General features: G+C 44.3%; 1 protein-coding gene across 1 annotated transcript in view; it reads right to left on the reverse strand.

The window, feature by feature from the left end:
• Nucleotides 1-5,520: 5,520 nt before the first annotated feature.
• The window catches only part of Efnb2 (ephrin B2), a 44,542-nt gene continuing 36,004 nt past the window's right edge, over nt 5,521-14,058 (reverse strand). The window contains exons 3-5 of the mRNA XM_021218998.1: nt 10,910-11,002; nt 10,089-10,202; nt 5,521-8,774 (exon numbers count right to left, since the gene is read on the reverse strand). Of these exons, the coding sequence (XP_021074657.1) occupies nt 8,386-8,774; nt 10,089-10,202; nt 10,910-11,002 (596 nt within the window). The 3' untranslated portion in view covers nt 5,521-8,385. The remainder of the gene's footprint in view (nt 8,775-10,088; nt 10,203-10,909; nt 11,003-14,058) is intronic.

The following is a 14,058-nucleotide window of genomic DNA, read 5'->3' on the forward strand; positions in this document are numbered from 1 at the left end:
AGAAAGAAAGAAAGAAAGAAAGAAAGAAAGAAAGAAAGAAAGAAAGAAAGAAAGAAAGAAAGAAAGAAGAAGAAGAAGAAGTTGTTGTTGGGGGAGGGGATGAGAGTGGATCAGAATACACTGTATGTAATTCTCAAAAGAAGTCATGAAAGTATGAGCAAAGGTAGGTAGGAGGTCTAACTGAGCACCTTCGGGGCCGCTTCTCTCATGGTTCTATCTCCACGGTCACCACCGTATCCGCATTGCCAGAGTTGCCACTTAAACAGTTCTATTGTGGTATCTCAAACATTTATTTATTTTTTTTCTAGAATCTGTTCTTAGAGCTAAAATGAGTCTTAGAAGCATTACAGCATGAAACCATGTGACTTCTCCACTCTCTCCAGGCCCTTGAGGAGGTGGGTGACTCAAGGCCAAAGTACGTAGCTGCCGGTTGCTCTCCCAGAAGACCCCCCAGGGAACAAAGGCCACTCCCGTTTGACAATGATCAAGGCTGAGGCATTTATGAGCCTGTGCCCGGGTTGTACACAAACTCTTAAAAGTCTCCCATTCTTTCAAGTCCTGCAGGGAGATTCTGTCCCTGGAGTATGGCACAGGAGATGGGTCAGACAAAGCACCCGGAAGCTCTGTCTTCCAGAATCCGGTGTACCTTCCTCTTTGGGGGTGGTAGTCAGGGCTTCTCTCCCATCCAGAAGACAGACTATACAAGTTCACTGTAAATTCACTGTATAATAACTATAATAAGCACCTCCAGCCCTGACTATGGGCCCCTGGAAAAGGGGTTGAGCTTGTCTTTTCCTCAAACCAAGCCAGCAGCATGAGAGTGAAGGTCTGATGAACACAGCCATTATTTCATCTGCATTGTTTCTATTTTAGGGATTGGTAGGAAACCCTGGACTTTCCAGCCCTGTTTACCAGGAGGAGGGCAGCACAGGGTGGGGCTCCATACAAAGCACCTAGTTGCAGAGCTGAAAGGCTGGGTGGTACAGAGACAGTGTTACTCACATACATTCCAGATCCATCTATGTAATTATGTATCAATGTATCATCTATTATCACCATCATGTATCTATGTATCTATCTATGCATCTATGTATCTATCTATCTATTATCTCTATATATATGTATCTATCATCTATGTATCTATCTGTGTATCTATCTATATATCTATCATCTATGTATCTATCAATCATCTATCTATCCATTTATTTTTTTCTCCTTACCCCATTCTTTTTTGAGCTTGCTACTAACTATTGGTAGCAGGCAGAACACTCTCTGTAGTTCTTTCCCCAGAACCAAGGAAACCATCAAGTGTAGCCAAGAAACACTCTTTCAGATACATATCCACATTTAACGTGGGCTGGAAACCAACTGCAAACTTTCTTATTTGCCCTTTAAGGCCAGAGGCAGGCTCTTAAAGCATGCTCCTAAGACGTTTAAAAGAACAGAACAGTTGGACTAAATTTAGCATCCTAGCAGCCAGTTGGTATATATGTAATGAAAGATTTAAAAGGAAAGAAACACAGCTGCAGACAGAGAAGGCAGAGATGGATGAGAAGAGGAGTACTAATAGACAAATACATTTTTAAAAAGATGCTGAAGGAATGTAAACACCGTGGTTACCAACCTTATCATTTCCTTCCTACCAGCATCTGAGAGGCCTAATTGTTATTCATGGAAGTTTCTGAATTGCTGACTGAACTCTGAATTGCCTAATAGGAGGATGCCTGTCTTTCATGTTGTAATAGCCAATATTTTGCACACTGCCTAGTATATAATAAGGGATAATGGATGCATGCTGTATACATGAATAGATTGGTGTATATATGTGTGTGTGTTTGTGTGTGTGTGTGTGTGTGTGTGTGTGAGAGAGAGAGAGAGAGAGAGAGAGAGAGAGAGAGAGAGAGAGATCACCATACAGAGGCTTCTAGACTTGTAGATAAGCAAAAGTCTACTTACATGGATAGGTTAATTTCCCGTGTCTTGGGCCACTCTAGCAAGTACTCATTTGAGGACGGCCAAAGTCCGTGCTCTCTACTAACCTGCAAGTGTTTCTACCTGTAAGATAGAAATGCTGTATTGGCCTCTTGTTTCATCAACTATCTTTCAAATTAGGTCCCCCCCCCAGGGAGTCTCAGTGTGCAAAAGAGCTTATGATAGAGGTAGCTTATGATAGAGGTAAGTTTAAGAGCAGACATAATCCAGGTCACATGACAGGGCAGTGTTTACGTCATTGGTGTTCCAGCCTCAGAAAGTTTTCCCTCTTCAGTGTCAAGCTAGGCTTCATCTAAGCATGACCCGTGTGAATCAGAGGAATGTGGAGTTATTGTCATAGAAATCTCACATCATTGTAAGATATTATTACAGTTATATAGTGATTGTGTGTGTGTGTGTGTGTGTGTGTGTGTGCCACACTGCATATGTATGTGGAGGTCAGAAGACAATTTGTAGACCTTCCACCATACTCAGGTCCTCAATTTGACAAGTACCTTTACCCAATGAGCCATCTCATCTCTTGAATCTCAAATGAACACACAGATTAATAGTCAAAAAACTGAAGAGACCAAACATTGTACTTCAGGACCCAGTAGGATGCATACATGCAGAGCTGATGCTCTTCCTTCAGGACCCAGTAGGATGCATACATGCAGAGCTGATGCTCTTCCTTCAGGACCCAGTAGGATGCATACATGCAGAGCTGATGCTCTTCCTTGGTCTTTCCTTCTCCATGCCATGGATCCTAGAGTTACAAATTAATTCCAACTTTTTAACTTCTTTTAATGGTGTCTTAATAAAGTCAGGGCATAAAAATTACATGCCTGAAGAGGAATTTTGTGGAGTTTAAAGATCCCAGTTGGTTTGAAGCAATTTTCTTTAAAGACATCCATTTCTTCTACTATTCTTGGGCTTAAAACACAAAATCAGACTTCTTATGCCTCTAACAGTAACAACACACATACCTCCAGACCTTCTCATCTCTTCATTCCGAGTGAATGCTACATAAACAGTAATAGCTCTGTTAGCAATTAAATTTTCAGTGACACTTTTCTCTCTTGCAGACCAAAGACCCACAAGTAAATCACAAGAGGCTAAAGATATGTTTCAGATCCATCATGAGAACAAACACAGACTGAGTTCAGCCTTGAGTTGCAGCAAGTTTGCAAAGGCAGCAAGGAGGAGCTGGTGGAAGCAAACCCACCACTACTTACCATGAGGCCTGGCTCACAAAGCTCAAATCCAACAATCAGGTTGAAGAGTGGTCAAGAGATAGAGATGTAGGTTAGAGGTAGAGCATTTCCAGGCTCATACAAGTTCTCAAGTTTTATGTCAGTAGAGGAAGCTTTATCTCTCCTGAGCCACCTGAATACTTTTTCACTAACCTAACCAATGAGTAAGCCAGTTGTCCATTTTTACACACAGTTTAAGTGACAACTCTGGATATCATCATCATCGTCGTCGTCGTCATCGTCATTTTTCAATGGCCAACTCTTCTCCTAGCTTCTCAGCCAGTTTCTCTCAGTTGGTTTTGGAATCTGACAGAGCTGACCAGCACTTCCTCAGTGGGCAGCATTTTCTCAAGAGCCTTTCTCCTTCCCACTGCAAACCCCACCAGTGTTTGAATGAGAAACTTTCAGATTAAAAGAAGAAAAAAAGAGTTGATAATACTGAGAGATACTCTGAAAGAAGCTGACGGAGTTGGGGGTTTTCTGACAGGGTGAAGAACACTTGGTTATACCATTCTGCAAGGTGCTCCTTAGGGCAATCTTTCAAGCAGAAGAGAAAAACCACATGGACACACCTTTCTTCTCTCATCACTGACCCTGGCTAACTAACTCAGTGTGGAGAGTTGTCTCAGAAGAAAGGTGGGAAGCAATCAATAACTGTGAAGACTTTTATGTAGACACACAAGCCAGAGCCCAAAGTTGTCTTTGTCTGCCCACATTAAGCCAAACCAAGCTTGGTATGCAGGATTGAGGGTCCCAGTTAGTATCCTGGCTATAAGTGGTGTCATGAAACTTGTAGCCAATTGCAACTCAGGAGCCTCAGGAAAAAAAAAATGCTAGAGATAAAACTGTCAAGAATTGACTAAGACCTTGTGTCTCCCAGGGTTTTCTGCTGGTCTGTAACTGAGAATATTTACACACCACTCACTCACTGCTGCCAGTAATGGCTAGCTGGAAGCTTCACAGATTTCTACACTGGGGTTTCAGTGCTACCCTTTGCAGGGGCTTTCAGAATGCTGGGCTTTTCCACCTGCTGGGGCACAGCAGTCACATCTGGGAAATCCTCTGGTTTGTTTACTGACCTCAGGTGCCTTTTTTTTTTTTTTTTCTAAGTTTCCCACCAAGTTCTATCACTCCTTGGTCCAAGGATTAACTGAAGTTAGTTGGTTATCAACTGAATTTAGCAATGATGCTAACCACCTGTGGGTTCGACTCCTGCTGTTTACAATTTTTTTCTGTGGAGTACAAAGATCAAGACCCCAAAGTCTACAATAAACCCAGAAAATACACCCAACCCTCAGGGCAGTCAAAGGAGCATGTTAGAAATGTGTTTCATTTTTGAAAGTGTGTTATATGCACTTATAAGCACAGAGGTGGGCATACACTTACTGTGCTGATGTTCATTCAACCCACGCAGCAGGTTGACATCAGCTGTTTCCCTTTCCTGACTCTCCACCAGACCTTATTTCAAACCTATTGACTAGTCTTCCCCCAGGAGGTACAGGCCAACCCAGTCAGCTTGTACCTGGGGTGGTACAGGGTATCAGATCTCATGTTTGCATGGTAGGTACGTCACCAGCTGAGGCATCTCATTGCTGGCCTCTGGCTTGCCTTAATTCAGTTTTACAACACGTTTTCCTCTAGGTAAAATTTTATGAAGACCATCTGACTTCCTCCATTACCTTGGGGGTTAACCTGCCAAAATGGTTGGCTGACTCAGAAATGTAATCCAAATACATTATTTCCCTCTTCTTTCAGGGTTCACTGTGTGGCTGACCGCGCTCACTGTGCAATACAGGTGCAACCAGAGGCATTTCCTGCGTGGATGTCAGGGCTTTAATCAAACTTTATTTGTAACACATGCACAACTTGTCTTACGAGATGGGCATAAAAGGACCCAGGAGCATAAGTCTCTGAGTTATTGTGACTTGGGAAATAACAAAAGGAAGGAAATCATAATACACAACAGAAAAAGAAAGAAAATCAAAAGAAAAAATGAAAAGGAAAGGAAAATACTTTGAAGGCGCTTTTTCCATAGGAAAAAAATATTTTATTTTTTTTAAGAACAAATTCATTTTGAAACAGACGTGGAATGTGGCTGCTCGGATCTCATTTCTGGGGCTTAACTGTCATGTGGAACTAAAGCAGATTAAAAAAACCTATGACAGGCTATTAAAATAAAACAAAGAAAAAAATATTTATAACTCAAGCATAATACTGTGTTACTTACAAATTGGACAACGAAATTAAATAAATATTCATGGTACATAATTACGGCACAAATATGCAGCAATTTGGCAACCTTTTATACCTTTTTTTTCCTCATTACAGTGCAAAGGGGATGACACTGCCGTTAAACAAGCTGTAGCTAAATACATTGCAAAATTCAGATTTTATACAAAACATCTTGCTTAGACTTTATAAAAAACCAACATTGCTCTATGTACACAATCTGGGTAAGAAAAGCCATTACTGTCTTGTTTTCATGTGTATCTTTATTAAAAAGGTGAATAAGGCTACTGTAACACCCGAATCCATAGACGGTAAGATCTGAACCTATTTACAGCGTCTTCACTTAAAACACGATGGTGCAAGCTCCGAAGTCAGGCGACTAGGAATGATAATACAAGCAAGGCATTTACAGTAACTTTCCAAAGCTGAACCAACTCCAAATAAGGGGACAGTTGGTAGATTGTCATTTTCTGCACCAGACACAAAACAGACGCACAGGACACTTCTCAATGGGTTGCAGGTAACTCAACTCTTCATCAATTCATCTGATTCTTCACAGTTTAGCATAGAACCAAAACGTAGCCAACCGATGACACAGACATTTGATTTCGTTTCCCATGTCTCCCCTCCTCGTCCCTCTCCCCCTTTCTAGAATTAACTTTTGATGGCTCACAAGAAAATCTTGTATGAATGTGCAGGAGAGGTTGGGGTGATGGAAAGAATTACATATGTACTGCGGTTGATTGCCATGGCAACCCTCCACAGAAATATGATATAGATATATATAATATATATTGGAGATATATATTATACATATATGTACACACATGTACCACACACCCACTCATACACACACACACACACACACACACACACATCGAACCAACATCATTTTCAGGTTTGGGAAGTAGGGAATAATTTCTGTGACAACTCATTTTTGCAGGTACTCACTGGAGGTCTGAGAACCTTCAAATGCTGTCGTTACAATTTTTTTTCCTCCCAATTCAGAAAGCAAAATGTTACCATAGTAACAGGACTCTGTTAAAGATGTCTATTTTGCATAGCACTTAAAAAAAAAAAAAAGGAAGGCTTCCTGTTATTCTCTGGAAGGGCAGGGATAGGTGTAGGAGAGGAGGAGGGACCCACAGCTAAACTGTAACCCCCTCAGTGTGACCTGCTAAATTCTAGAGAACACTTCAGCCCATAAGGCAAGGGAAAACCCAACACAGAAAATAAAGGCCAGCACATCTTATCACTGTCTAACCTGGGGCAAGGTCACATCAATTTCCTGGTGTTTAGAGGGGCTGGCATTCCCTAGTCTACGGTTCTGCGAGATTTCCGCAGGACCGTGTCATTTTTGCTCTCATTATTGATACTTTTCTTGTTAATTGGTACTTTTGGGGGAGTAGCTATCCAATCTTTCACTTTTTAAAGCACTAAGCGCTGGGATCGCTTTAATCACCACCACCACCACCATCACCAACGAACTCTACGTCTTCTGGTGTGTATTGTGTGTAATCTTAAAATATATATTAGTAAAAATCTTTCATTTTATATCCCTTGTGTTCTATACACCTATTATAAATATGTCCTATCTCCGCCTTCCCTTCCGCATCATAACTTACTTCCATCTTAAGGGCTCTTAAGAGGTGGGCCATGTGTGCTTTGATTTGACATGGAGCCCGGGTACAGCCTTGGAGCCCGGACAGCACGGCCATAAACCAAAAACCAACGCGTAAGGCTCAGTCGGGGAGGGGGAAGGGGCACTTATGGGGACTGGGGGATCTGACCTACCTTTCCTAATGAGAATTCTCCAATAACCTCAGTGGTGATGGACTTACAGCCTGTTTGACCTTTGGCTTTTCAACTTCTAGGTCAGATTTGGCTCTCTGCTCTTCTCCTAAATGCTTTCCCTGTGTTTTTAATAAAAACGTGGTAATATAGCAGCTGAGTCTGCTTAAAACATCTCCCAAAGCAGACGGACTCTCCCACAGCTCCGCGGCTGCACTTTTTATTGCCAGTACCTCAACAGTCCTGCTCCAGCACTTCACCAGAGGCCTGCCCTCTCCCTCTGTGCTCTAGCTGGTCCTTTCACAACAATGGCCCCTTTGTTCCCTCCGCAGGAGAGGGACTTTTGATTCCCTGCTGCATAGCTGTGTGGTAGTGAGTGGCTCCCCACCACTCACCAGTCAGTCATCTCCCTCCCACCTGCCTCTGTCCTCTCAGAAAAACCAAAGCACTATCTACTGTTTCCTTCTTGCGTCCCTACTATGCTCCAGGGGCAGCAGCCTTGACCTGCAGTGGCAGCCAGCACCTTCCCGGCTGACCCAGCCTCCAGGCAAGCAGGGTTCTGTACCTAATACCCATCTAATTTGATCTTGGTGTAAAGGGTGGAGCTGGGACTCTGTGTGGAGTGTCCCGTAATGATGCAGGACCAGGACGTGGAGTGAGGGGTCTGGGGAGGTTGCTGCAGAGCCCTGGCAAGAGAAGGAGTGAGTGAGTGAGTGAGTGCGGACTAAACACTAGAGATCATTGAAAACCTTACTGAACCCGAGGTCCGAGTGATAAGTCCAGTGTGCACGGCAGGAAACGTGGAGGCAGGGGCCGGCCTGGTGCGCAACCTTCTCCTAAGATGCTGCTGCGCCATCCATAGCCTACTGTGTCCTCCCCGGGCTCTGCAGAGGCCTGAGTGGCTGGGTGCATGGCTTGGAGGTCCGCGTGGGGCCGCGGCAGTCCAAGTGGGGATCTCCTAGCAGTCTTCCAGCTTCCGGGGAGGGTCTGTGGTCCCCAGGGTCGGAAAAGCTACAGACTACAAAACTGTCCAGACCCAGGCTCTTCCAGGAGGCATCCTGCCCCCGCAGCCAGGCTCAGGCAGTCCCTGCGTGCCCAAGAACAAGGTGCGAGTTCCCTTGGGAGGCGCAGGTCTCAGGCCTCAGACCTTGTAGTAAATGTTGGCAGGACTCTGTGGGGGCATCTCCTGCACGATGTACACCGGGTGCCCATAGTCCCCGCTGACCTTCTCGTAGTGCGGGCAGAAGACGCTGTCTGCAGTCCTTAGCGGTATGATAACGTCACTGGGCTCCGAGCCATTGTTGTTGCCACCTCGCTTGGGCGTGGCCAGTGTGCTGAGAGACAACGTGGTCGTGTGCTGTGGAGAGTGTTTGCGGTGTCTCCTGCGGTACTTGAGCAGCAGCACCACCAAAGTGATGATGATGACGATGAAGATGATGCATCCTGATGCAATCCCTGCGAATAAGGCCACTTCGGAACCCAGGAGATTGTTCCCGGAATGCCCCGCGCTGTTGCCATCGGTGCTAGAACCTGCACAGGAGCAAGAAGAGCCAGTTACCAGAGTCCTGGGTGTGCCCTGTTGCTTGCAGAAACCCCTGAAATGTAATAATTAAGCACGTCCAACGCTCAACCCTCAGAGCCGACTTGACAGACAGGGCAAAGAAGCCTCAAGGTCCAATGCTCATACAATCCCCAACCGCTTCCTTGTCTGTGTCACCGGCAGCAGAAGGGAGAGCCAGCCAGCCAGCCAGCCCTGGGCCACCATAGCCTCTGCACTTCCCAGTGATGCACCAGGCTCGGCTCTTCCCTCATGCTAGTAACTGAGTGTTATATGTCTTCAAAAGCCCGCCTTCCACAGGAAGCCCTGCCTACCAGCTGAGATGCGCCAGAAAAGAAGGAGTGATGGGACCCGGGAAAGGCTTCAACTCGTAACTTGGTTGTATTATTTGATTTACACTTAAAATATATTTGGAAGGCAGCAGACGCTCTGGCACCGAACAGACTGCTAACCCAAATGTTAGCACTAAAGAATTGCCTGGCACCATTATACTATCCATTTATCAATTTGTCACAAGAATTTGACACATCTTGTCATTGAAAGTTAGAGAGAGGAGGAAAAAAAAACTTCCTTTCTTGACTCTTGGAAATAGACAGAATATTACCATAAATCCAAATTCTCGTCACCTCTATCCAGCACATAGATCCCTAGTACAAAAGTGCTGGTGTGTGTGTGTGTGTGTGTGTGTGTGTGTGTGTGTGTGTGTGTATGTGCCGGCTATTCTGTACAACGACATCAGCACACAGAAGCAGGGCTGTTGAGAAAATGAGCTTATTTTACAGAGCATGCTGTCCTTTGGTTAGTAGGTACTTTAATATTTTATTTTTTACACATAGAATGTGTAAAACATTAAGAACAGCCACCTGGAAGGTGTGACATTAGGCGGCGTTTTCTAAGATTCAGAAAAGGATAGCCGAGGCTCTTTGTGGATTAGATGTAATTAGACAGGGATTAGGGCACAAATTATATATACATTAAATCAGCTTTGGGATGGTGTCGGCAGTGAGCAGGAGACAGCATCAGCCAATGAAAACCCATCTGGTGGAGCCTCACTGGTAACTGACACTTCTGGTGAGCACTGTTACTGTAACTGTAAGACTTTGATGGGAATAAATTAGTCTGTCTTATTGGCCAAGTTAATACCGGCTCACTGAGCACAGCGCACAGGTACCTTGGCTGAGGTGACTCCCACCGGTGCAGACATGCCCTGAGGATTCTCCACCTCTCGGGGGGGTCTCACAAATGTAGCCCACAGACTCACACACATATACATCACACCACTGTACCTGGATTTGGCTTCACAAAGGGACTTGTTGTTGAACTTCTCCCATTTGTACCAGCTTCTAGCTCTGGACGTCTTGTTGTATCATGATTCCTGGTTGATCCAGCAGAACTTGCATCTATATGAAGAACAAGTGATTAATCATGGCACAGACATCTGACTATAGCTAGCTTCAGAGCTGCACACATATCTCAAGAGGCATGAATAGCAACGAACATAAGACTCTTTATGCAAAACACTGTAAAATGCAAGAATATAATCTTCCTTTTTAATCAGAACAGTTATCCTAGTTATTTTGGAGGTTTAGATTGGGAGGCCATCTGTGGAAACTATAGGGATTCTTGCATTTGGCAGTCTAAGCATTGCAGATGACATTTCAATTTAACTGAGCAAGTTGATTGACTACTATACCGGTTTCTAATTAGAAGAATAATTCTTTCTTTCTGCACAATAGGTTATTCTACATGAAAACATAGTTCTTTGGTTGTCCAGAATTGAAAATGAAACAAAGCTGCAGAACCATTGTTTACATACTGGATACTTTGATTCTTCAATCAAAGAGGTGTTCTGCATGATAAAGAGAAACATGCATATCTGTGGTAACACAGAGACACCCTGTCTTGCTGACCTGAACTTTTAGAGAGATCTCCAATAAGAAAAGCTGAGTATTTCGCCTTGGGGGACACTCTGCCAGTGGTTCAAAGTGCAGGGAAGGGTCTGCCTTCAAAACTAAAAAGAGGGGTGACAGTGAGCGTCACCTGGTGCCACACTAGCTGGGGATACACCAGGTCACAGTGGCTTCACAAAGAAGCAGATGATCTTTACCTTGTCCAACTTTCATGAGGATCTTCATGGCTCTTGTCTGGCACACCCCTCCCTCCTGGTTATCCAGGCCCTCCAAAGACCCATTTGATGTAGCTGATTAAAAATAAAATGGACAAAACAAAAAAATAAAGAAAAATCAGGAAATCAATAGGCAAGATTACATGAACATGAAATGTCTGAAACCAATTTGAAAAATAAGAATTCACTCTTTGTCACAAGTTCTCTGAATGTATGGGATGCTGAAAGCCAAAAAGAAACAGAAACAAAAACAAAGAGAAATGGATCCTGAAAACATTGCTGCATGTAAGCTACCTGCTTCTAAATGGGCTTAAACACTCCCTTTCCCATACACATCTGATTTAGTATTGCTCTACAGGTAAAAGGGACAGCATACTCCAAATGCCCACAGACTGAAAGGGGTCCAAATCAGAAAGCACAAAGGAGCCAAGCCGGTAATTTCAAAACTCGGCAATCATCTCCCAACACCTGCTTCCTCCACTCCAGACTTCCTGCTTCAAGAACAATTAACTTGATGCTCTGCTTGTCAATCGTCCAAGTTCTGCAAACACTGGCAGGGAAGCCTTCTCACACCCCCTTGCTCCTTTCTCCGGCCTGAAATGTACTGAAGAGGCATCCTAGAACTCAGGTCTTCGGAGTCTGCCTTCTCACTGTGTCAATGCTAGCGAGCACGTGTTATCAGCAACCCCCATGAACCTCTTCAGCAAGGTTTTCTGCTGGAGAAAACACTAGCTGGACAGAGGAGCTGCACACTCCCTTCCCGGTCTGGACCCCGTGACAACTCAGCTACAATCAGGTGGGGGAACCACCTTATCCCACATTCGCCAAGTGGATTCCCTTTCCACCTTAACAATAAGGGGCCAGAGGAAAGACATTCCTTCTACCAACGTGTCTTTCTGTCTTTTAAAGCAGCCGTGTTCTATCTCCACACGTAGCTGTTTGTCCTTAGGTGGGTGAAATCTCTAAATGGCTTTGTAACTAAAGCTGTAAAGAGATGGGCTGTCAATCCGTGTAATGAGGAGCAGGCTTTCAATTACAGTTCAAGTTTGAGTAGGAAGAGGGTGGAATGCGCTGGACACTGCTTCCCCTTGAGTTCAAGGGGCAAGGAACAGAAGTGTTTCATATACACGTCTGTAACTTCAATCACCTTCCACTTTGGCTATCAAAGTCCCATCTACAAACACTACACTCAGAAGAGAATGAAAACCGGACAGGTGTGCTCACAACTCCTCTTGATTTGGCTGTTTTCGTTTTCCAAGCATATTATCATCAAACACTTCCTAAATGCCTCTGGAGCAAAAGTTTGCACTCACTGGGTAACTGATAAAAAGTACACACAAATTTCCTTCTGTGTTCTACGTCTACGGCCATATTTTCCCTAAAAGCAAAGATGCCCCTTCTGTGTATAAATATCTTGTGCTTAACTGAGAGTGTGCCTAAGTCAGCTCTCATAATCACATCCCCTTTGCTGTTGCTGACACTTAAGTTTTTCCTGGGAAAATACCTAATAGTTGCCATTAGTTGACATAAGAACTTTGTTGGGGAATTGCAGTAAGCTACACAGTATCTATCCACTCACAGACTGGAGAAAACGTTTGCCAGATAAGTCAAAATAACGTTCTAGAGAGACTGCTTCTGAACGTCTATCTATAAAGGGCCTTTGTTGTGATCGTTACTATCTTTCTCCTCTTTCTCTTTCCCTACTGCAAAAACAGTGGCACAGCCTCAGAGCCTCTCTCCTAAGGCTTCTCAGAGCGCTGTTTCTAGAGTGATCTAGGGCAATGCTGAATCTTCAATTATTGATTAGAGTGCTCTCACCCCATTTCTTGGGAGTCAGGATAAGTCTCCACAGAGCAAAAAGTAGAAAAGTGGTCTGGTTTGTTAAATCACCTGTCAAATGTCTAGTTCGCTTAATTTGAGGAGAATGCCAAGTTTTAGACTCACAAATACATAAGGTGCTTCATGCTAAAGTGCATCCTATTGAAAGTTAAATAAACAACTCTTCTTTTCTTGCTAAAAGTCTCAATACCCATCTGACAAAGGACAGTAATAACTAAAAGCTGAGCAGGGGGAGGGAGGAGTACAGAGGCAGAGAGGACTCCAGGGGGCAGGGAGGACTACAGAGGGCAGGGAGGACTACAGAGGGGGAGGAGTACAGGGAGCAGAGAGGATACAGAGGGGGAGGTCTACGGGGCAGGGAGGACTACAGAGGGGGAGGACTACAGGGGGCAGGGAGGACTACTAGAGGGGGAGGACTACGGGGCAGGGAGGACTACAGGGGGCAGGGAGGACTACAGAGGGGGAGGACTACAGGGCAGGGAGGACTACAGAGGGGGAGGAGTACAAGGAGCAGAGAGGATACAGAGAGGGAGGTCTACAGGAAGAGGGAGGACTACAAGCAGATAAGGAGGATAGGAGTGGGGTGTGGGATATGTTTTGGGGAGTGGTGGACTAGAGGGGGCAGGGAGGATTACAGATCTCTTTGGTTTAATCTTGAAGGGAAGAATCAGCTTCAGATTGAGAAAAAGACTGAGTACCAAAAAGAAGGCAGCAGGGAAGTTCTGCCACCTGCAAGAGCCTGTACCTGCAGGGCCACCGATGAATTCCAAGCACAGAAGGGGAGAATTCATACTTTTTTATTTTTTTAAAGATGTCTTTATTTATTTTATGTATATGAGTACACACGGTAGCTGTACAGATAGTCGTAAGCCTTCATCTGGTTGTTGGGAATTGAATTTAGGATCTCTGCTTGCTCTGGAACTGCTCACTCCAGCCCAAAGATTTATTTATTATTATAAATAAGTATACTGTAGCTGTCCTCAGACAAGCAAAAAGAGGGTGTCAGATCTCATGACAGATGGTTGTGAGCCACCATGTGGTAGCTGGGATTTAGAACTCAGGACCTTTGGAAGAGCAGTCAGTGCTCTTACTCGCTGAGCCATCTCACCAGCCCCGAATAAATACTTTTTAAAATTTGCAGGTCAGTGCCTCTTCTAAATCAGAACATCTGAGCTGAATTCCCCAGGTTTATACCGGAAAGATGAACAAACTACCTCCCAGTTGTAAAGATCTCTAAAGAAATTCAAATCAAATTTCAATCTGTGCTTTAGCACCTAGAGATCACAGAACGG

This window comes from Mus pahari, chromosome 19 (assembly GCF_900095145.1).
Source record: "Mus pahari chromosome 19, PAHARI_EIJ_v1.1, whole genome shotgun sequence".
Lineage (NCBI taxonomy): Eukaryota > Metazoa > Chordata > Mammalia > Rodentia > Muridae > Mus > Mus pahari.